Source organism: Hypanus sabinus, chromosome 10, assembly GCF_030144855.1.
Source record: "Hypanus sabinus isolate sHypSab1 chromosome 10, sHypSab1.hap1, whole genome shotgun sequence".
Taxonomy (NCBI): Eukaryota; Metazoa; Chordata; class Chondrichthyes; order Myliobatiformes; family Dasyatidae; genus Hypanus; species Hypanus sabinus.
This window is the reverse complement of record NC_082715.1, coordinates 41,692,001-41,717,651: the sequence shown is the minus strand read 5'-3', so window position 1 is coordinate 41,717,651 and position 25,651 is coordinate 41,692,001. Positions and strand designations below refer to the sequence as shown.

The following is a 25,651-nucleotide window of genomic DNA, read 5'->3' as shown; positions in this document are numbered from 1 at the left end:
CCATAATTCTGCTGCATTTGATTATCTGGAACTATTCTTTCCTCAAGCAGCTTGTCTGGGTTTACCCATGCTTTTTATGTCCATTATCAGCTGGAAGATCTTGCTGTCATTTATTTTTTGTAATTTATTTTTTATTGAAGTTCATCATCAAACAAACATTTCCATATATTCCAGATATTGTACATATATATCATATAGTCATATATGCCACAAATGTCCACATAATGTTTATCTGAGGTATACACTTTTAGAAAAGAGAGGAAAGAAAGAACAAGTGAAAAGAGAAAACTATGTACAAGGAGGGAGTGATCTTTTTTTTACAACATATTTGTTGATTTATGAGAATAAAATCAGGTTTATGAGGTGTTATGTAGTTAAACCATTTTTCCCAGTAAGAATCAAATTGGTCCAACTTATGATTAACAGATGCTGTTATCTTCTCCATTTTGTAAATGTCCATTGTAATTTCCATCCATGCATTTAAGGTTGGGCTCTCCTGTGATAACCATTTCCTAGTAAGAGTCTTTTTACCAGCCACCAGCAGTATATTCATTAAATAGTTATCTCTTTTCAATGCATTATTTGGATTCAAATAGATGAAAATATTTTCTAAAGCTCTAATATTTTCCTTTTATAAAATGGTACAAGTTGACAAGTATGTGGCATATACTGTAACCTGCAATATTCTGCATTGGCAAAATAGAACTAGTGAACATTAATAGCTAAAACTTTAATCTATAGAAGAAAAAACTTTTTACAATTTTCTTTGTCTAATGGTACTAATAAATTATGTCTAAAGTGCTTTAAATAAGATTTTATGGTATTTCAAATAAGTGTGTTATTTAAATTGGAAATGTTGCTTAGTAATAAACTAGTTTTTTAAGTTTGTACCATGCCCACATTGAAGAACACAACTTAGTGTGAAAAATAGAAGAATATTTTCATATCACATTTGCTGTTTGCTCAATGACTGTAAAGCTTGAGTAAAACTATAAGTCATCTTGGCACCTCCAAGATGATGCTGGTGAATCATGGCAATACTCTGTAGGCTGCGTACAATATTTACTTCTAAATAGAACTCATTTCAATTAATCCCAATGTCATTGGCAGCATGTAGTTTCCCTTTAAGCAATGTACTTTTAACTCAACTTAATGAACTACAGATTTCATGATCTTCAGAAGTAATCAGCGGACATAACACTCAATCAAGCAGGTGTGGCACCTTTAAGCGGACAAAGGTTCATTGCCATGGCTGGAAGCAGGGAGACTCCAGGCCAGGCTGAAACACAAAGGAGCAAGGCCCCCTCTACCCAGTACCTTGTTAGAAAATGCGCAGTAGCTGGAGATCAAAATTGAGGACCTGGGGCAAGATCGTGTATCAAAGTGAAATGAGAAAATTGTCTGTTTTGTGTTTTACCAAGAAGTGGCTTACTCAGAGTACACCAGATATGACAATCAGACCCGAAGACTTCTTAATGCACAGAATGGACCGTACTGCTGATTCAGAAAAGGCAAAATGTGGGGGTCAGTGTTTCATGATAAACTCTGTGGTGCTCCGATGTGGCGGTTTTGTCATACTCTTGTTCCCCCAACCTTGAACCTAAGGATCAAATGCCGACCATTCTATTTTCCAAGAGAGTTTCCCTCCGTGATCCTGACCACAGTTTACTTACCACCATCAGTCAACTATAATCAGACTTTTGATGCTGTCACCAAACAAGATAAAGTCCACTTCGACACATTTCAAATCATAGTCGGGGATTTCAGTAAGGCTTGCTTGAAGAAATCCCTGCCCAATTACCATCAATGTATAACCTATGGCAACAGAGATCCCAACACACTAGAACAACTTCGATACTAAAATAAGAAATGCCTACCATTCCATGCCCAGACCACACTTTGGGAAATTTGATCATTTGGCTGTCCTTCTCCTACCTACATACATACAGAGGCTAAAGAGCAAGGACAACAAAGAAGTGGTCGCAGGAGGCAGAGGAGCAGGTATGGCATTCTTTCGAGTCAGTGAGCTGGGCCATGTTCCAGGACACATCTCTGGATTTGAATGACTACACTGATTGTTACAGACTTCATAAAAATCGTCATAAATGAGTGTGTCCCCACAAAATCATTCAGGGGCTCCCCCAACTAGAAGTTCTGGTTGAACCATGAGATCCACAATCTGCTGAGGGCCAGATCAGAGTTATTCAAGTCTGGTGACTAAGAAAGTTACAAGGTACGATCTCCGGAAATCCATCTCACAAGCAAAATGACAACTCCAGACTAATCTTGAATCAGTCAAGGATACTCGACAGCTGTGGCAGGGCTTGGATGCCTTCGCCTCTTACAAAGTGAAATCAAGTGACAGGTCACAGCAGGGCTTCACTTCCAGATCATCTCCATGCCTTCAATGCTCGCATTGACTGGATAAACATGGAGAAACCGTCACTAACTATCTGATGTTCCTGTAATTTCTGTCTCTGAAGCTGAGGTGAGAACATCCTTCAGGGGGGTGGACTCACAGAAAGCATCCAGCCCAGGTGGGCCACCTGGCCAAGTTCTAAAGACTTCTGGTCTTTAGTATTCACTGAGATCTTTAACCTCTTGCTTTGGCTGTCTGAGGTACCCATCTGCTTTAAACGCACTTCAATTTTACCAGTGTCTGAGAAGAATGTGGTAATCTGCCTCAATGTCTATCTTCCATTAGTACTTACATCCACAGAGATGAAGTGTTTTGAGAGGTTAGTGATGAAACACATCAACTCCTGCCTGTGAAGCGACTTGGACCCACTCCAATTTGCCTACTGGCACAACACATCCACAGCAGATGCAATTTTATTGGCTTTTCACTCAATACTGGAACATCTGGACAGCAAAAGTACATACTTTGGGTTGCTGTTTATCAACTACAGCTTGGCATCCCCTCAAAACTAATCCACAATCTCCATCAGCACAAGTACTCCACGAGGCTGTGTGCTCAGCCCCTGCTCTACTTGCTTTACACTTATGACTGTGTGGCTAAGCACAGCTCCAATGCCATATTCAGGTTTGCTGATGACACCATTGTCATTGGCCAAATCAAATCCAGCATACAGGAGGGAGGTTGAAAATCTGGCTGAGTGGTGCCACAAGGAGGTAGGAACTGAGTGATAAGCCTGAGGATCAGGCAGGCGGTACACAAACAGAGACAGTGTGTACGACTGTCAGGAAGGACAGGCAGATGAGTCAGTGGGATGAGTTGTGGAGTGCAGGGGGTTAAAAGCGAAAGAAATGATGAGTACAAGATCGACGGTGTTATATTTGAATGGCAAATAGTGGATTTAGTGCATATAGTGATTAGCAGTTATGACATTGTAGGTGTCACTGAGTTGTGTCTGACTTTATAGTTGGGACCTTAACATCCAAGTAAATATTTTGTATCTAAAGTGTAGGCAGAGAGAATGGTATGGCTCTTTTGGTAAAAAATAAAATCAAATCCTTATAAAGAAGCAGGATGTAGAATCATTGTGAGTAGAGTTAAGCTGCAAGGGTAAAAAGATCCTGTTGGGAGTTTTATACTGGTCTCTGAACAGGAGCCAGGAAAATGCATGTCAAAGGGACAATGTTACAACCGTCATGGAGGATTTCAGTGTGCAGGTAGATCGGGAAAATCAGATTGGTGCTGATTTTGAATCCCAAGAAAGACAATTTGTTGAATGCCTACAAGGTGGCTTTTTAGAGCAGTTTATGGTTGAGCCCACTAGAGATCAGCTATACTGGATTGGGTGTTGTGTAATGAACTGGATTTGATTACGGAGCTTAAGGTAAAGGAGCCCTTAGAAGACAGCGATCATAATAAGTTAGAATTCACCGTGCAATTTGAGAGTGAAATGCTGAAGTCAAATGTATCAGCATACAGTGGAGTAAAGGGTATTACAGTAGCATGAGAGAGGAGCTGGCCAAAGTTCAATGGAAGAGGACATGAGCAGGGATACAGGCAGACAGACATACTTTATTGATCCCGAGGGAAATTGGGTTTCATTACAGTCGCACCAACCAGGAATAGTGTAGAAATATAGCCATATAAAAACATAAATAATTAAATAATAATAAGTAAATTATGCCAAGTGGAAATAAGTCCAGGACCAGCCTATTGGCTCAGGGTGTCTGACACTTCGAGGGAGGAGTTATAAAGTTTGATGGCCACAGGTAGGAATGACTTCCTATGATGCTCAGTGTTACATCTCGGTGGAATGAGTCTCTGGCCGAACGTACTCCTGTGCCTAACCAGTACATTATGGAGTGGATGGGAGACATTGTCCAGGATGGCATGCAACTTGAACAGCAAACTCTTTTCAGACACCACTGTCAGAGAGTCCAGTTCCACCCCCACAACATCACTGGCCTTATGAATGCGTTCGTTGATTCTGCTGGTGTCTGCTACCCTCAGCCTGCTGCCCCAGCACACAACAGCAAACATGATAACAGTGGCCACCACAGACTCGTAGAACATCCTCAGCATCATCTGGCAGATAAATAAAGTATGTCTGTCTGTCTGTTGATGACAACAGAGCAGCAATGTCTAGAGTTTCTGGGAGCAATTTGAAAGGTGCAGGATAGATACATCCCAAAGAAGAAGAATTCTAAAGACAACATGACACAACTGTGGCTGACAAAAGAGAAGGCAAAGCCAACATAAAAGCAAAAGACAGGGCATATTATAGAGCAAAAAATAGTGGGTAGTTAGAGGATTCATAAGCTTTAAAAACTACAGAAGGCAACTGAAAAGATGATAAGGAGGGAACAGAAGGAATAGAAAGGTAAATTAGCCAATAATATCAAAGAAGAATCTAAAAGTTTTTTCAGATATGCAATATAAACTGTAAAAGAGAGGTAAGAGTAGATTTTATCTACTGGAAAATTACACTGGAGAGATAGTAATGGGGCACAAGGAAATGGTGGATGATCTGAATAAGTATTTTACACTAGTCTTCACTGTGGAAGTCACTAGCAGTATGCCAGAAGTTCAAGACTGTCAGAGGGCTGAAGTGAGTGCAATTGTTATTACTTGGGAGAAGGTCCTTGGGAAGCTGAAAATTCAGAAGTTAGGTAAATCACCCAGACCAGATAGACTACACCCCAGGGTTCTGAAAGAGGTAGCTGAATAGATTATGGAGGCATTAGTAATGATATTTCAAGAATCACTGGATTCTGGCATGGTACTGGAAGACTGGAAAGTTGCAAATGTCACTCTTCAAGAAGAAAAGGAGACAGTAGAAAGGAAATTCTAGGCCAATTGTTAAGGATGAGATTTCAGGGTACTTGGAGGCACATGGTAAAATAGACCAAAGTCAGCATGGTTTCCTTAAAAGGAAAATCTTGCCTGACAAATCTGAAATCAACTCTTCAAGGAAATAAGCAGGATAGATAAAGTAGAATCAGCGAATGTTGTGTACCTAGATTGTCAGAAGGTGCTGTATATAAGGCTGCTTAGCAAGGTAGGAGCCCATGATATTGCAAGGAAGATACTAAGCATGGATAGAGTGTTGGCAGGAAGCAAAGATTGGTAATAAAAGGAACCTTTTCTGATTGGCTGTCGGTGGCTAGTGGTGTTCTGCAGGGGTTGATGTTGGGACTGCTTTGTTTTACATTGCCTACTAATAATCTGGATGACATAAATTATAGCTTTGTGCCCACGGTTATGGATGATACAAGAGACAGGTGGAGGGGCAGATAGTGCTGAGGAAGCAGGGAGGCTGCAGAGGGACCGAGACAGGTTTGGAGAATGGGTTAAGTAGTGGCAGATGGAACACAACGTATGGTCATGCTCTTTGGTAGAAACAATAAAAGTTTAGACTGCTTTTCTAAATGGGGAGAAATTTTTTTAAAATCTGAGGGGCCACGGAACCTAGAAGTCCTCAATCAGGATTCCCTGAAGTTAATTTTCAGGTTGAATTAGTAATGAGGAAGGCAAATGCAACACTAGCATTCATTTCAAGAGGACTAGGATATAAAAACAAGGATATATTGCTGAGGCTTTATAAGGCACCAGTGAGGCCGCTATCTAAGAAAGAACATGTTGACATTGGAGGCAGTTCAATGGAGGTTGACAAAAATGATTCCAGGAATGAAAGGCTTATCATATGAGGAGCATTTGATTGCTCTCTGCCTCTACTTGCCGGAATTTAGAAGAAAGAGGAGGGATCTCATTGAAACCCATCAAATGTTGAATAGGCTAGATGTGTAAAGGAGTAGGAGAGTCTAGGAGCAAGAGGCACAACCTCAGAATAGAGGACATCCGTATAGAATGGAGAAGAGGAGGAATTCCTTTAGCCAGCTAGAGGTATTCATTGCCACAGGCAGTTGCGGAGATCAGATCATTGCATGTATTTAATACGGAGGTTAATAGATTCTTAATAAGTCAGGAGTTGAAAGGGTACAGGGAGCAGGCAGGAGAATGAGTTTTAGAGGGAGATGGATCAGCCATGATCAACTGGCAGAACAGACTCAATAAGCTGAATGGACTAATTTTGCTACCATGTCTTGTGATCTAACAACATTAACTTCTTACTCAATGTCAGCAAGACCAAGGAGCTGATTACTGACTTTAGGAAGAGCTAACCAGAGGTCCACGAGCCAATCCTCACCAGGAGATCAGAAGTGGAGAAGGTCAGCAACTTTAACTTCCTCCGTGTTTTCATTTCAGAAGAACTGCCCTGGGCCCAGCACGTAAGAGTGATTGCAAAGAAAGTACGTCAGTTTACGAAGATCATGTGTGACATTGAAAAACCTTGATTAACTTCTATAGGTGTGTGGTGGAAAGTATGTTGACTGTTTGCATCACAACCTGGTATAGAAACACCAATGTCCTTGAATGGAAAATCCTACAAAAGCAGTGAATATGGTCCACACCATAACAGGTAAAGCCCTCTTCATCATTGAACACATCTACATGGAGTGTTGTCACAGGAAAGCAGCATCCTTCATTGGGGACCCCCACATCCAGGCCATGCTTTCTTCTCACTGCTGCCATCAGGAAAAATGTATAGGAGGCTCAGGACTCACACCACCAGGATCGGAAACTATTATTACCCCTCAACCATTAGGGTCTTGAACCAGAAAGAAAAACTATACTCACCCAACATGAAATTGTTCCCACAAACGTTGGAGTCACATTCAAGGACTCTTCATCTCATGTTCTCAAGATTTATTGCTTATTTATTTATTATTTTATTTTTTCCTTTCTTCTTGTATTTGCCCAATTTGCTGTTTTTTGTTCACTAGCTGTTCATTCTGTTGGTGCAGTCTTTCATTGATTCAATTATGGTTATTGGTTTTTATTGAGTGTACTCGCAAGAAAATGTATCTCGGGATTGTATATGGTGACGTATGTGTACTTCGGTAATAAATTTACATTGAGCATAAGAACATAAGACACGGAAGCTGATCTGCCCATTTGGCCCATCGAGTCTGCTAATTTATTATCCCTCTCAATCCTGTTCTCCTGCCTTCTCCCCATAATCTTTGACACCCATATTAAACAAGAGCCCATCAATCTCTGCTTTAAGTATACCAAACAGCCACAGCCAGCTATGGCAATGAATTCCATATATTCAGCATCCTCATCTCTGTTTTAAAGTAACATCCTTGCATTCTGAGGCTGTGTTTTCTGGTTCTAGACTCCCTGGTTATTGGAAACATCATCTCAACATCCATTCTATCAAAGTTTTAATGAGATGCCCTTAAATCTTCTAAACCCCAGTGAGTAAAGCACACAGTCATCAAAATACAATCTGACCAATGTCTTATAAAGCTTCAGTATAACATCCTTGCAAATAAATGTGAGCATTCATTTAGGTACTATTCATTTTCATTCAATGAATATTAACATCATGTAAGTATTATACTTATATCTATGCTTATGAAACTATATACAGATTAACTAGCTAGATTCATCCTGCTTAAAATCCTTTATCAGTGATTAGAAAAAGAATAATGTGTTTCTGCTCTGGCTTGCAGTTCCTGGTGTTCATTTTGTCCTTTCTTTTTGTCTAGACCTGCGTCTCCATCGGGATAAAGTACCAGGCAATAGATGGTACGGTTGGAGTCTGGAACGAAAATGACTTCTTTGAAAATCCAAGCCAAAGATCAGAGCAAGAGGCTACATTTCATTTTGAAACAGATAGTTTACTATCTGATGGTGGCCAGAGTCAGGGATCTGGGGCTTCAGCAGGCAAATCCCACCAAATCCTCTTAGGAGAAAAGAAAAAGTAAGTAAACTTCCTTTTAAATTAGAGCAAGGATTATACCTTTGGAGCTGTATAATATTTTAAAGAAGACCTGCTTGGGGAGTATACAGCAAGAAAACTGTTTCCTTGTCCTACCAAGTTCATGTCCACGATCTACCATCCATTACAATAATACTTCACCAATTCCATTATTTTCTCCCCACATTCTACCATTCACTGCCATGCTAAGGGCAAATTTAGGGCAGCCAGGCTACAAGTCTTTGGGATGTGGGCAGGAAACCAGAGCGCTCAGAGGAAACGTGCAGGGATGGAAAGAATGTGGAAACTGCACACAACTGGTAACAGAGGTCTGTAATGAACCTGAATCACCGGGGCCTGTGAGACAATGGTTCTACTACCTGTCATTCACTTAGTCACTTCAATTTTGTTTCCACTTTGAAGAAATCTCATAGTCAAAATTTTTCAACAAACAACCAATATTTATTTTCAAAAAAATACGTATGTTAATAATTGTTCTATATCTTACCATTTTGTTCCAGAAGAGTGAAAGTTAAGGGAGGAAAATTACTTCTGCTGCATTTTGTTCTTTAATGAACGGTGTACAACTTTGCCCAGTAAAATAAAAAACCCAGCCAGTTCTTATCAACTGAAAGATTTCAAACGTAACAGGGATCCCTGGTAAATGTGCAATCTATGACTCCATTAAATTTCATCACTCCCACAATTCTTTTTATTGTTATCTTCATTTCACATTTACTTTTCATCTGCCAGCTCTTTGTTTCACTAAGAGATTTTAGTTATTGAATTTGATTATTTTTTCTGTGTTTCTGTTGAACTAGATGTTGGCACACGTTTTCACACAATGATAAAAAATCAGGCAAAGGAGATCAGGAACTGATGGAAATTTCTGAATAGCAAGACTGTTCCAATAGTACATTAGTTCATTGGAGAAGAGCCACTTTCATTGTTCCAAATAGAGTTTTTCTTTTGCAGATAATATGGCGTAATTCACCACATAGAGCAGTGTAGGTGAAATTTAAAAGGATTTGAGTGAACTTTGCAAACTACGAGGGGTGATTGATTAGTTTGTGGCCTATGGTAGAAGGAGTCAACTTTAGAAAGCCTAGCACATTTATTTTTCAACATAGTCCCCTCTTACATTTATACACTTAGTCCAGCAGTCATGGAGCATACGGATCTTGGACCTCCAGAAAGTGTCCATAGCAGGGGTGATAGATAAGTTACTGGCCTAGGGTAGAAGGAGATGAGATATACAGCTCTCGTTACATGCACGTGCAGTTCAACTGTTTGAGTGATTATGCAGAAAATTTGAAGTTAATAACTCATAAGTTAATAACTCCTCAGGGTGATTTATAAGTTTGTACCTTAAGGTAGAAGGAGATGAGCTATTAACTTCAAACTTTCTGCATAATCACTCAAAGAGTTGACCTGCATGTGCATGTAACGAGAGCTGTATAAATCATCTCCTTCTACTTTAGGCCATGAACATAACAATCACACCTCGTAGAATAAAACTGTGTGCAACATTGGTACCAATATAGGGGAAGGAGAGAACTGTTCTCCACCTGAACCGTAGTAAGACCTGTGTCCTTGCAAATCACATGACTGGGGCTTTAAACTAAATAATGGGGTGGGTTCAACAGATTGCAAAAGTATGCATGGAGTAAAAGGGAACGAGAGTGCATGAGAGGTTACTGAAGTCTCCAGAATAATAAAAAAAAGACAAAATTTGGAAAGAATGAGGATTTAACTTCAGGCAACATGGAGACAAATTAAAGAGGAAGAGAAGTGAATGTAGGACTGAAGGGGGTATTTTTGAATGCATTTAGTATGTGAACAAAGATCGATGAGCTTACAATGCAGTTAGAAATTGATGCTGAGGGCATCACAGCATTGTGCGTGAAAGAAGATCACAGCTGCAAGCTTAACACTCAAGGATGCAGATGCAATCAAAAAGATAGCCAGGTGGACAAAGGGTCTAGTGTTACTCTGTGGAAGAACATGAAATCAAATCCTTTGCAAAAAGTCGTTTAGGATCAGAACATGTAGAATTCTTGCGGATAGAATCTCAAGGGTAAAAAGATCTTAAATGCAGCAAACTACGACGGAAGGTAGGAAAGGCAAGTAAGAAAGACTATTTTACAGTGGTCATAGGTTATTTCAATATGTAGGTAGACTAGGAAGTTTGGTGCTGGATCCCAAGGGAAGGAATTTGTAGAATGCTTATGAAATGGTTTTGTAGGACTGTGGAAAGTTTAAAAAGTGAGTGGACATTGGGATCCAGCTCATTCAGGATTTCTGCCGATCACATCTGCACAGGTGAGGAGATACTGAGTGAGCCCGAGAGGTGGAAAGTGGTTGTTTGTCCACGGTGCTGAAAGATAAGTGGTGCTTGTAGAAATCAGTGCCAACTAAAGTCAATATTTTAAGAAGCAGAAGAGGAAAGTATTAGAGAAAAAAAATAAAACATGCAGACAGCTTTTAAATGTTTAAACTGGGCTGAAAAAAATATTATTCCTTGAACTATTAAGTGCAAGCAACATCAGCAGTGAAACTGCGTTGGTGGATTTAATGAGCCCAGCACTATGAGACATCCAAACGAACATCAGTAGAAACAGTCATTAACCCAAATAACTTAAGTAATTGCAGCAAAATAGCTCCAGTTTTCTCCTAATGTCATTCACCAACTTCTCGTATCCACCCAGACACTTCCTGCTAATAATATTCATTGTTTATTTTTAAGGCACTTCCTCTTTGTGCACTTTAAGAACTATGTTTAAGTGCACAACTATACTGCTTTGTATCAACATAAATAAAAGTTTAGATTCTCTGGAGTAGCTGTCTTGCTGTTTAAAGCTGGATCCCCTACTCTAAACTAGCTAAGTACATAAAATTTATAATCATCGTATTGCCAACAGACGATTGTGTGTGCACATTACTGCGAGCCTTAATGAATTTCTAATTACTCAGAAGTGAGATATGCTGAGTTTTACAGAAGGCTCTTTACAATATTACTTACTACAGAGTTTAATTTCCTTCTGTGCATGACAAACTTAAAATTAATTTCTGGGCTATTTTAACGTAGTTAAAATACGTGGTTATGGTATTGTATTTAAATGTTACACAAAGGAATTTATTTGAATATAGGTCATGCTTAGAACATAACAAAATCACTAAAAATGCATACCCATCATCAGGAAGTTAAGCTAAGTAACTACAAAATTTTCAGAGTTCAGACAATACCGAAAGGCATTTACTCACAAGTTACCCTGAAGAAATTCTAATGTGCTTTCAGTTGATGTAATCATTTTGGATGTGTGATGCTTTCACCTGCTTACTAACAAATAACTGAGTAGTGCAAACTGCACTACAGGGAACCATAGAACAATATTACAGTGGAGTCCAGATTCCATGTGATGTAGAAATAAAGAGAAACAAAAACAAAACATTTCTGCTGAGGTAGGGGTTTTGTTGTGCTTTGAAGATTTAATAGGATTTTTTTCTACTATGCAGAGATAATTATATTCACATAAGACTTCTTTGTGTGCTATTCATCCATCTCCATGTGTACCTACACCACCTGCTTCTGTATCGGCAGAGGTACTTACTCCGGCAATTCCACAGCCAAAACGTCCTCAGTAGGCTTCCGCAAAAGATAACAGGATGATGATTATGTGATTGTTTTATGTATACTTCATTGAAGGATAAACATTAATCAAGGTTCAGGGAGAAATTCAATGACCCTTCAAAGTATTGCGATTCATTTCAAAATTAGAGGCTTTCTATGCTGTGTTCGTATAGCACCTTAGTGTAGGATTCAATTCTGACTGAGACCTCTAACTCATGGAATGAACCTTGTGATCAGTACCTATTGGCATACATTTGTTAAAAATACCAGAAGTACTGAAAAGAGATGAATTCTCAGATCTAGAGGACTGCTTTTATATTATCGCAATCAGTTGAAAATTGCCTCAAAATTTTTGTAACAATACAAGGTAATTTGCCTGGGAAAGGTTAGCAAATAATAATATTGTGAATTCATCTCTTTGTATTGTGTGAATTCGTTCTGCTTTATACATTTCAATGATGTAATTAATCAGCAGGTCAATAAACTAAAATTTCTGGCAAAGGAAGTGCTAAGATCGATCAAATCCTGCATGATTTGAGGGCTGTGAAATTTAATAATGACAACTGTTAGTTTCAATGTTATAAATGGTGATAATCATTTTGCTAAAATAACTTGTATTGCTCTTTTGGATGAGGTTGTAATGGAAAAATGTGTCATTTAGATAAGTGGCAGTTGTATTTACATTTGGAGTTAATACCATGAATCCTGCCGAGGAACTCATCCCAGACCGCTTGGAATATACTGGGCAGCTGAAAGGGAACACATTTACTGAAGAAAAGTTTATATCTGTTGAACAACATGGTATTTCTTTGTCAATGACATTGCTTCTCACACTTCCTAATGTGTGCTATGCAATGCATTTAAGAAATAGAAAAATATGAAAATATTGCTTAAAATAGAGTACTTCTTGATAGAATGAGTAACAAAAGTTACCATCTAATCTATTGGATAACAGGTTATAAAAACAATATTTTCCACAGTGATTATTTTAATCTTTTATTAGAGGAAGGTAGCATTGTTTTCATTATAGTGTATACCGGTGCAAATGTTGCTTGGTGGTGCTTTGAGAGAACAAGAGTTTGGGTCTGACAGTTGTTTCGATTCACATTCTGCAGTATGGTACCATTTGATCAAAAAGAATCAAATGAAACTGACTTCAATGCGTAACATTTTAGAAGAATACAACCCAGAAGCACAAATATTTTGTATGTTTGCGTTGCTGCCCATCAATGTGTTTTATCCACATACTTTTAAAATATTTTACATAGTACACAGTAAAAATTTGGAATATTTGCATCATTAAATTAGAAGTCATAATATAAGAAGATTTTTTTAACATAGGTTATTCTGTTACTATAAATTTAATGTTTATCTGAGGACATTAAGATATATTCATTAATTAGGGTCAGTAAATTTGTTAAACATTAATTACAGCTAACTCTCCCATTAAAAATTGGATTAACCTTTATTCCAATTCTCTAGTTTTTTTTGCTTCATGAATAATTTGTAAATGCAAGAAACTGTTGCCAGATCACCAGTTTATAGCTTAGCATCTTTGTAGATTGAAAGAGTAGGAGCAGGGAACCATTCATGGGAAGTTATAGATTTACACAGCTAGCTGAAGAACATTATTCAGAAAATGATAATGGCTTCACAGTAGCAAATATCGACAGCTCAGTTGTTATTAAAACAGCAGACTCCTGGCCATCAATATAACACTCTAGAGGATGTTGCCCTATTAAATGTAAGGATACATTATCTTCCTGAAATTAATAAGAAAATTTGTTCTACTAAGTATAAAGTATATGTATAAAAGCATTTTTAACAATAATGTTTCACATACAGTCCTTTCATTAGATGCTCCAGTAGAGCTATCCTTAAATTCTGGATAGAAACATAGGAAACCTACAGAACAATGCAGGCCCTTCGCCCCACAAAGCTGTGCCGAACATCTTACGTTTGAAATTACCTAGGGTTACCCATAGCCCTCTATGTTTCTAAGCTCCATGTACCTATCCAGGGGTCTCTTAAGAGACCCTATTTTATCTGCCTCCACCACAGTCACCGGCAGCACATTCCACGCACTCACCATTCTGCATAAAACCTTGGCTCTGACATCCCCTCTGTACCTACTTCCAAGCACTTTAAAACTGTGGCCTCTCGTGTTATCCATTTCAGCCCTGGGAAAAAGCCTCTGACCATCCTCACAATCAATGCCTCTCATCATCTTATACACCTCTATCAAGTCAATTCTCATCCTCCATTGCTCCAAGGAGAAAAAGCCAAGTGCACTCAACCTATTCTCATAAGGCATGCTCCCCAATCCAGGCAAATTCCTTGAAAATTTCCTCTGTCTTTCTATAGTTTCCACATCCTCCCTGTAGTGAGGTGACCTAGTGAGCACAGTACTCCAAGTGGGGTCTGATCAGGGTCCTATATAGTTGTAACATTACCTCTCGGCTCTTGAGCTCAATTCCACGGTTGATGAAGGTCAATGTACCATATGCCTTTTTAACCATATAGTCATCTTGCACAACAGCTTTGAGTGTCCTATGGACTTGGACACCAAGATAGATCCCTCTGATTCTCCACACAGCCAAGAGTCTTACCATTAGTGCTATATTCTGCCATCATATTTGACCTACCAAAATGAACCACTTCACACTTATCTGGGTTGAAATCCATCTGTCACTTCTCAGCCCAGTTTTGTATCCTATCAATGTCCCATTGTAACTTCTAACAGCCCTCCACACTATCCACAACACCCCCAACCCTTGTATCCCAGCAAACTTACTAACCCATCCCTCCACTTCCTCAACCAGGTTATTTATAAAAATCACAAAGAGAAGGGATCGCAGTACAGATCTCTGAGGCACTCCACTGGTCACTGACCTCCATACAGAATACGACCCGTCCACAACCACTTTTTGTCAACTGTGGGCAAGCCAGTTCTGGATCCACAAAGCAAGGTCCCCATGGATCCCATGCCTCCTTACTTTCTCAATAAGCCTTGCATGGGGTACCTTATCAAATGCCTTGCTAAAATCCATTTACATTACATCTACTGCTCTACTTTCATCAATGTGTCTAGTCACATCCTCAAAAAATTCAACCATGCTTGTAAAGCACGACCTGCCTTTGACAAAGCCATGCTGACTATTCCTAATCATATTATGCCTCTCTAAATGTTCATAAATCCTGCCTCTCAGGATCTTCTCCATCAGCTTACCAGCCACTGCAGTAAGACTTAATGGTCTATAATTTCCTGGGCTATCTCTACTCCATTTCTTGAATAATGGAACAACACCTGCAACCCTACAATCATCCAGACCCTATCCCCTCCCCACTGATGACGTTAAGATTATTGCCAGAGGTTCAACGATCTCCTTCCTCACCTTCCACAGTAGCCTGGGGTATATCTTGTCCAGTCCAGGGTTCAAAAATAGTAATAAAATGCTTAAATAATAGAGTGTTATAATAACATATCTGTAATTATGGCACTGTAATAGAATGAAGCTGGAAGCATAGATAATCAAAACAATGATGTGACTTTATAATTCATATTTTTATTAAGCTAAACTATGGAAATGCCGACTCAATGCAAGATCGTTGCCATGCATGACACAATGAACCAAACCACGTTCACCCTTGGCACGGGTTTGCAAAGATCCATCTCCAGCTGTGTCCTTTTCACACCTCTGTTATTTTAAGCCTGTTCATCTGACCTCCAGCTATGGTATGGACTCAGCACTGAGTTCGGAGCAGTTCCTGATAATTGTAGGCTCAGGGACTACAACATTTGCTTCTGGCACTTTAGCTTTGATTGATGTGGTCTCATTTATTTGAATAGGTTTGTCATTTTTAATTTTAAAAAGTGAAGGTTAAGTTTTTTTTTTATTTCTTTTAATTCCACTTCATATTCAATGTTTTTCAATTAATTTATAGTGGCAAAATATGTTGACTTTTTAATTACTTAATTTTATTTTGATTAAACATATTTCAGTTGTTTCTATATGATACCAATCATCTATCGAACTGGCCTTTGTTAAAAATGATTATAATAATAAGCACTTTATTGACCCAGAGTAGAAAGTTCTTTTGTTATAGCAGCAACATTAAAAATACACAGCTTAACCAATAATAATGTAATAAGCAGACTTAACCAATAATAATGTACAGAATAATAATATGCTCAATCATAATGTGCAAAAATAACGTCCAATAAAATAAAGCAGTGACTATTGTACTATGACATGTTCCCCTGTCGCACTGAGGTGAACATGAGCTCTCTGGGGCTGGGACCTCAGATTGCACTGCCTGAGGCTTGGTCACTGATCATGTAACTCACAGCCATGGGGGTTTGTTGTTGAGCAGCAAGACCTACAGGGTGTTGGAAGCTATGCAGCCACAGAAAGTCCATGCAAGTGTAGGACTGGTGTGGGGTTAGATTCCAGGTACAGATTGCACCAAACACTTCTCTAGCCATTTAAAAAAAATTGCCATTGTAGCCTCTAATGTTGTTGAATCTCAGGACTGATGGTGATGGAAACTGTTACAATAGTGAGGAAGAGAGTGAAGTGAATACAAGGTCGAACAGGAGAGGAGCAGCCTGAAGAGTCTGGCCCTTTAGTGAGTGAGAGAGAGTGTGTGTGTGTGTGTGTGTGTGTGTGTGTGTGTCCTCTGTTCATCTACTGAAAATTGTTTAAAACTGTTTCATAACCAGTCTATCAGTTAAATAACTCACTGCTATGTCTTTTAATATGCTTTTTCACATTCTAGAGTTTAATACATTTTTTGATACCACAAGCTATTTCAATTCTTTTTGTTGATCTCATGGCAGTTTAGCACAACCTTGAGCTTTGAACACATTACTGCTATATTTCATTTGCTTATTTTCATGTCTTCTTCACATTTGGCTCTAGACTGACTCAAATTGCCTTTCTTCAGATATATAATTTATAAAAGTAAAACACAATTGGGTGAGGTCATCCATGCCAGTGCTAATCCCATCGTCAACAAATATGTGTTTTTCAGAGGAGTTGATGATCTGGGGTCAGTCACCATTACTTTACACCTGCACAGGCACTGATGGCAAAGCCCACACCTGAGCAATTAAGCCAATGGAGATTAGTGATTCATGTGGCTACTGTGATCCAATTTGGGAACTCTCTGACATTGCAATCCCCTAAATCAATGATCTCTTTCTAAATCACAGCAATCACACCAATTAACTTTCCATTGTTCTCTTCCTTAGCATTGAACTGATTGAAATTTACAAACAAAAATAAAACACGATGACATCTTTCCTGTAGATCTGCTTATTTACCAAATGTCTGGTCATGCATCCTTTTTACTGTTTCTAACAAGATTGATTGATTTGAAAGTGTGGATTTGACTGTACATACAACAGTATTTTAACTTTCTGAATGATAGGTTGAATGCTGATTTACCTCTTCGCAAATGTTTGAATGTAAATTGAATATGAAACAAACAGATTTAGCAAAAATGAATCTGATATTATTGTGCTATTTTAGGTTGATAGGATGAAAGTTTAGACTTCCAATTACCACAAAATGAAAACCACGATCTTTGAATCGCAGAACACCTACAGCTCAGGAGGTCATTTAGCCTGTCCAATCTATATCAGTTCCATTTAATAAAAATCCAGCGAATACCACTCCTTGGCCTTTCCCCTGAATATCCTGTTATTTCAGATAGTTGATCAGTTTAGACCATAAGACCTTAAGACATAGGAGCAAAAGTAGGCTATTCAGCCTACCGAGTCTGCTCCACCATTCCATCATGGCTGAGCCCGAATCACACTCAACCCCGTACACTTGCTTTCTTGCCATATCCTTTGATGCCCTGACCAATCAGCGATCAACTTCTGCTTTAAATATACCCACGGACTTGGCCTCCACACCAGTCTGTGCAGAGCGTTCCACAGATTCACTGTTCTCTGGTTAAAAAATTCCTCCTTACTTCTGTTGTAAAAGGACACTCCTCCATTTTAAGACTGTGCCCTCTAGTTCCAGATACCCTCACCAGAGAAAACTCCCTATCCAGAAACACCTTAACTAGACCTTTCAATTTTCAGTAGGTTTCGATGAGATCCCCCTGTATTCTTCTAAATTGAGTACAGGCCCAAAGCAGCCAAATACTCCTCATATGTTAACCCCTTCATTTTGGAATCATCCTTGTGAATCTCCTCAGGACTTACCCCAATGACAACACATCCTTTCTAAGATAAGGGGCCCAAAGCTGTTGACTATATTCCAAGTGTAGCCTAAATAGTGTCTTATAAAGCTTCAGCATTATCTCTTTGCTTTTATGTTCTATTCCCCTTGAAAGAAATGCCAACATTGCATTTGTCATCTTTACCACAGACTGAACCTGTAAATTAACCTTCTGAGAGTCTTGCATGAGGACTCCTACTGTAAGTCCCTCTGCACATTTGATGTTTGAATTTTTCCCCATTTAGATAATAGTCTGCACTACTGTTCCTCTCATCAAAATGCATTATCATACATTTCCCAACACTGTATTCAATCCATTATCATTAACAAACAACTTGAAAAGCAGTCTGCCCTGTTTTTGCCCATTCTTCCAATCTGTCTAAGTCCTGCTGCAATTGCCTTGTTTACTCTGCACTACCAACCCCTCCACCTATCTTCATATCATCCGCAAACTTTGCCACAAAGCCATCAATTCCATTATCCAAATCGCTAACAAACAATATGAAAAGTATTGAGAAAGTAAGGAGGCATGGGATCCAAGGGGACATTGCTTTGTGGATCCAGAACTGGCTTGCCCACAGAAGGCAGAGTGGTTGTAAATGGGTCATATTCTGGATGGAGGTCGGTGACCAGTGGTGTGCCTCAGGGATCTGTTCTGGGACCTTTACTCTTCATGGTTTTTATAAATGACCTGGATGAGGAAGTGGAGGGATGGATTAGTAAATTTGCTGATGACACAAAGGTTGGGGAGGGCTGTCAAAGGTTACAGTGGGACACCGATAGGAGGCAAAACTAGGCTGAGATGTGGCAGATGGAGTTCAACCCAGATAAGTATGAAGTGGTTCATTTTGGTAGGTCAAATATGATGGCAGATGGTAAGACTCTTTGCAGTGTGGAGGATTAGAGGGATCTTGGGGTCCGAGTCCATAGGTTGCTCAAAGCAGCTGTGCAGGTTGAGTCTGTGGTTAAGAAGGCATGCGGTGTATTGACCTTCATCAATCGTGGAGTTGAAGAAGGGGGCATGAGAAGACCTTGACGAGTAGGGTAAAGGAAAACCGCAAGGCTTTCTTCAGTTATGTGAAGAACAAAAGGATGACAGGAGTGAAGATAGGACCGATTAGAGATAAAAGTGGGAAGATGTGCCTGGAGGCTGTGGAAGTGAGCGAGGTCCTCAATGAATACTTTTCTTCAGTATTCACCAAAGAGAGGGAACTTGATGGTGAGGACAATATGAGTGAGGTTGATGTTCTGGAGCATGTTGATATTAAGGGAGAGGAGGTATTGGAGTTGCTAAAATACATTATAATGAATAAGTCCCCGGGGCCTGATGGAATATTCCCCAGGCTGCTCAACGAAGCGAGGGATGAGATTGCTGAGCATCTGGCTGGGATCTTTATGTCCTTGTTGTCCACAGGAATGGTACCAGAGGACTGGAGGGAGGCGAATGTTGTCCCCTTGTTCAAAAAAGGTAGTGGGGTAGTCCAGGTAATTTAGAGATAGGATCTTTGGGCATTTAGAGAATCATGGTCTGATCAGGGACAGTCTGCATGGCTTTGTGAAGGGCAGATCATGTCTAACAAGCCTGTTAGAGTTCTTTGAGGAGGTGACCAGGCATATAGATGAGGGTAGTGCAGTGGATGTGATCTACATGGATTTTAGTAAGGCATTTGACAAGGTACCACACGTTAGGCTTATTCAGAAAGTCAGAAGGGGATCCAGGGAAGTTTGGCCAGGTGGACTCAGAATTGGCTTACCTGCAGAAAGCAGAAGGTCGTGGTGGAGGGAGTACATTCAGATTGGAGGGTTGTGACTAGTGGTGTCCCACAAGGATCTGTTCTGGGACCTCTACTTTTTGTGATTGGTGGTGGTTACAAAGGTTGGTGGTGTTGTGGATAGTGTAGAGGATTGTCAAAGATTGCAGAGAAACATTGATAGGATGTAGGTGTGGGCTGAGAAGTGGCAAATGGAGTTCAACCTGGAGAAGAGTGAGGTTGTACACCTTGGAAGGACAAACTCCAAGGCAGTGTACAAAGTAAATGGCAGGATACTTGGGAGTATGGAGGAGCAGAGGGATCTGGGGGTACGTGTCCACAGATCCCTGATTGTTGCCTCACAGGTAGATAGGGTAGTTAAGAAAGCTTATGGGGTGTTAGCTTTCATAAGTCGAGGGATAGAGTTTAAGAGACACGATTTAATGATGCAGCTCTATAAAACTCTGGTTAGGCCACACTTGGAGTACTGTGTCCAGTTCTGGTCGCCTCACTATAGGAAGGATGTGGAAGCATTAGAAAGGGCACAGAGAAGATTTACCAGGATCCTGCCTGATTTAGAGAATATGCATTATGATCAGAGATTAAGGGAGCTAGGGCTTTACTCTCTGTAGAGAAGGAGGATGAAAGGAGACATGATAGAGGTATATAAGATATTAAGAGGAATAGATAGAATAGACAGCCAGCGCCTCTTTCACAGGGCACCACTGCTCAATACAAGAAGACATGGCTTTAAGGTAAGGGGAGAGAAGTTCAAGGGGGATATTAGAGGAAGGTTTTTAACTCAGAGAGTGGTTGGTGTATGGAATGCACTGCCTGAGTCTGTGGTGGAAGCAGATATACTAGTGAAATTTAAGAGACTATTAAGAGGAATTTAAGGTGGGGGTTTATATGCGAGGTAGGGTTTAAGCGTCAGCACAACATTGTGGGCCAAGGGGCCTGTACTGTGCTGTACTATTCTATGTTCTATGAATTTAGGAGCCAAGAGGTAATGTTGCAGCTCTCTAGGACCCTGGTCAGACCCCACTTGGAGTACTGTGCTCAGTTCTGGTCACCTCACTACAAGAAGGATGTGGAAACTATAGTAAGATAGAGGAGATTTACAAGGATGTTGCCTGGATTAGGGAGCATGCCTTATGAAAACAGGTTGAGTGAACTCGGCCTTTTCTTCTTGGAGTGACGGAAGATGAGAGGTGACCTGATAGAGGTGTATAACTTGACGAGAGGCATTGATTGTGTGGATAGTCAGAGGCTTTTTCCCAAGGCTGAAATGGCTGCCACAAGAGGGCACAAGTTTAAGGTGCTTGGGAGTAGGTACAGAGGAGATGTCAGGGGTAAGTTTTTTACGAAGAGAGTGGTGAGTGCGTGGAATTAGCTGCTGGCAACAGTTGTGGAGGCATACGATAGAGACTTTTGGATAGGTACATGGAGCTTAGAAAAATAGAGGACTATGTGTAACCCTAGTAATTTCTACATGTTCGGCATAACTTTGTGGGCCGAAGGGCCTGTACTGTGCTGTAGGTTTTCTATGTTTCTAAAAGTAGTGGTCCCAATACTGACACATGAGGAACACCACTCGTCACTGGCAGCCAACCAGAAAAAGCCCCCTTTAGTCCCACTCACCACCTCCTGCCTGTTAGCTATTCCTCTGTCCATGCCAGTATTTTTCCTGTAATGCCATAGGATTTTATCTGTTAAGCAGCCTCATGTTGGCACCTTATCAAATGCCTTCTGAAATTCCACGTAAATGACATCCACTGCCTCTCCACATCCTTTGCCCACCCTGCTTGTTACTTCCTCAAAGAACTCTAACAGATTTGTCAGGCAAGATTTCCCTTTGCAGAAACCATGCTGACGTTGATTTATTTTGTCATTAGTTACCAAGTCCTCTGAAACCTCATCCGAAACACCACTGAAGTTAGGCTAATGGGCCTAAAATTTCCTTTCTTGTGCCTTCCTCCCTTAAAGAGTGGAGTGACATTTTCCAGTCCTCCGGGACGATGCCAAAATCAAGTGATTCTTGAAAAATCATGACCAGTACATCAGTTATCTCCTCAGCAATGTCTCTCAGGAGTCTGGGCTGTAGTCCATCTGGTCCAGGTGACTTAACCACCTTAAGACCTTTCAGTTTGCTGGGTACTTTTTCCTTTGTAACAGCAATGGCACTCACACTTGCTCCCCGACACTCACCGATCTCCGGCGCTGCCAGAGATCTTCCACAGTAAAGACTCATGATCTCTGAATACTGAAATCAGATCTTTCCAACACTAAACCAGGCATCTAATTCCAGATTCAGCTACTCATTTTGTAAAACAAAAGGATTATTTTCCTCTTTGTTGTCATAGTAAATAACAATTAATATTTAAAATCTTCACATTGAGAGAGCAAAATGGCAAGGCAGACTTTGTAAATTAAGAAGTTGGCTGGTTGAGGGTGGGATGTGGTGGTGGGAAGAACAGGATCAGCTGGGGCAATCATCATAATGGAGAATTTCAAACTCATATATTCCAATATCTCTATCGATTCTCCTCAGGAACCACCACCACCCCCCCCCCCCAAAAGAATGGGAGAAAGCAAATACATTACTTTCTACTCTTTGCAAGGAAATGCATGGCATACTTTCGCAGTCCTCCATAAGGATATCTCATTAAATCCCTGGTCTGCAATATACCAGCCCATTTCAATACCACCTGCTTTGATAGTGAGCCCAACAGAAAGAATTGATCATAGGCAAATTCACAGCATTGAAATCACATATTGGTGAAAGAAAGGAAAATGGTTCTAAAGAGGCTCCCTGGGTTATGAATCACCTAACATACAAAAATCAGACTTTATGTAAATTGTTCCATACATTTTTAAAATCATTTTGGAACTAGTAATAATTAAATGTTTCATGATATTTAGTAATGACATAATATTGTATAGATATATATATTCTATTAGTTCAATTATAGGTAGCATTAAGGCAATTATTAAAATAAATGAAAGAATAATACCAAGTGTTAAGGAGCGATAAAATATGGGTAACTGTAGAAAAAGAACATTTCCATCTTACAGAGAAATCGGTTTACAGACACCTCGCAGGAACAGAACACTTGCATAACCTGGAGACAGCTTGTACTACAGGAAGCATCTAATGGATTGCCATCATTATATTAAAAGTGGAAAATTAAGCAGGTGGGCAGAAAGTGGGCAAATAACATTGTGTTTATAAAAAAAATGCTGCAAACATATCTTTCTGATCCACATATCCCTGCCTTCAATACTATATTTCCAAGCAAGCTCATCTTCAGACCCCTAAACCTGGGACTCAATGCCTCCTTTTGCAACTGGATCCTTGGCATTGTGATCAGCAGACCATAATCTGTAAAATTAGGGAGCAACACTGCCACCTTGATTTTTCTGAAAGTTGGCACCCCACAAGGCTATGTCGTCAGCCTTCTACTCAACTCTCCCTACAGTCATGGCTGCATGAGCAGATTCTGCACTGACTCTGTCCTTATTTCAGATGCCACCATAGCAGTGGGCTGTATTTCAAATAGCGATGAGTCAGAGATAAAGAGCCTAGGGGCATGGTGTAATGAAAACAACCAGTCCCTCAATGACAACAAAACAAAAGAGCTAGCCATTGACTTCAGGAGGATGGGAGCGATACATATGCTCCTGTTTACCATCAGTGTTGAGAGTAGTAAACATCATCAATAACCTGTCCTGGTTCAACCACATTGATACCATGGCACAAAAGCTCACCAGCGCCTCTACTTCCTCAGGAGGCTAGATCACCAATTTTTATTGATCCACCATAGAAGGTATCATGCATTACAGCTTGATATCGAAACTGCTCTGTCCATGACTGCAATAAACTGCAGAGGTTGTGAACACAGCTGGGCACACCATTAAAACCAGCCTCCCCTCACCCCAATGGGCTCTGATACTTTAGTAAAGCAGCCAACATAATGAAAGATCCCAGTACAAGACTAATGAATAAATCCCAGTATGATAAGATTGACTCTTGACATCACAATCTACCTCACTGTGCCTTGCAGTTTACTTTCTACCTGCATTGCACTTTCTCCGTACCGTAATACTTAATACTGCACTGTTGGTGTTTTACCCTGTTCTACCTCAGTGCACGATATAATGAATACTTCTGTATAGATGGTATTCAAGGCAAGTTTTTCACTGTACCTCGGTACATGTTACAATAATAAACCAATCTAATATTCCTCGAATGCTGGCTTGTTCCAGTTGTGACCACGCTTATAAATTTTTTTTCATTTGTTGTAAACGCCTTTGGAACAATCTGAGATGTCGAATAACATAATAAAACATAATGCTGAAAATCAACGGCTGATGGTGTTGGAAAACTGAATTACAAACATTAAATGCTGGAGACACTCAGGGTCAGGCAGTATCTTTGGAAAGAAACATAAAATTAATATTTCAGGTTAAAGTCTGTCTTCTAAATACTTAAAAGGCACAGGTAAGATGGTGGCACGCTTGGGTGCAGCGGCCACTCTGCATCTAGTTAAAAGTTTATTTGTTCATCTTGTATGTTTTTTAAGATTGCAAGTCAATGCTGGAAGCTAGGAACATCAAGTATTGCAGGACCACCCATAAGTGAGTTGCTCAATAGTGAGGGAGCTGGATTTATTTTGTACTTGTGCTGTCAATGGACTTGTTGTATACAATTGGGCGGTGCACAGTGCGAGTGATTGTCTTGGACATTTTTATTGCGATCACAAGACCCTGTTGAACGTTAGACATAGAAAAAACTTGCAGCACAATACAGGCCCTTCAGCCCACAAGACTGTGCCAAACATGTCCTTACCTTAGAAATTACCTAGGGTTACCTATAGCCCTTTATTTTTCTGAGCTCCATGTACCTATCTAGCAATCTCTTTAAAGACCCTCCACCAGCAGCCCATTCCACGCACTCACCACTCTCTATCTACTTCCAAGCACCTTAAAACTGTGCCCTCTTGTGTTAGCCATTTCAGCCCTGGGAAAAAGCCTCTGACTATCCACACAATCAATGCCTCTCATCATCTTATACACTTCTCTCAGGTCACCTCTCATCTTCCATCACTCCAGGGAAAAAAGGCCGAGTTCACTCAAACTTTTCTCATAAGGCATGCTCCCCAATCCAAGCAACATCCTCATAAATCTCCTCTTCATCCTTTCAATGGTTTCCACATCCTTCCTGTAGTGAGGTGACCAGAACTGAGCACAGTACTCCAAGTGGGGTCTGACCATGGTCCTATATACTTGCAACATTACATCTCAGCTCTTAAATTCAATTCCACGATTGATGAAGGCCAATGCACCGTATGCCTTCTTAACCACAGAGTCAATCTGCGCAGCAGCTTTGAGTGTCCTATGGACTCGGGCCCCAAGATCCCTCTGATCCTCCACACTGCCAAGAGTCTTACCATTAATACTATATTCTGCCATCATATTTGACCTACCAAAATGAACCACCTCACACTCATCTGGTTTGAACTCCATCTGCCACTTCTCAGCCCAGTTTTGCATCCTATCAATGTCCCACCGTAACCTCAGACAGCCCTCCCTCCACACTATCCACAACATCTCCAACCTTTGTGTCATCAGCAAATTTACTAACCCATTCCTCCACTTCTTCATCCAGGTTATTTATAAAAATCATGAAGTGTAAGAGTCCCAGAACAGATCCCTGAGGTACACCACTGGTGATCAAGCTCCATGCAGAATATGACCCATCTACAACCACTCTTTGCCTTCAGTGGGCAA

General features: G+C 40.1%; 1 protein-coding gene across 5 annotated transcripts in view; it reads left to right on the top strand.

Annotated features, from left to right (window-relative positions):
• Positions 1 to 25,651, top strand: part of otofa (otoferlin a) — a 351,746-nt gene that overhangs the window by 162,312 nt on the left and 163,783 nt on the right. For 2 of the 5 annotated variants that reach the window (XM_059981752.1, XM_059981754.1), the window contains exons 5-6: positions 8,032 to 8,205; positions 19,539 to 19,578. In XM_059981752.1, coding sequence (XP_059837735.1) covers positions 8,032 to 8,205; positions 19,539 to 19,578 — 214 coding nt within the window. Of the gene's footprint in view, positions 1 to 8,031; positions 8,206 to 19,538; positions 19,579 to 23,842; positions 23,874 to 25,651 lie in introns of all 5 variants that reach the window. The other 3 variants (XM_059981757.1, XM_059981756.1, XM_059981755.1) reach the window with 2 other exon arrangements.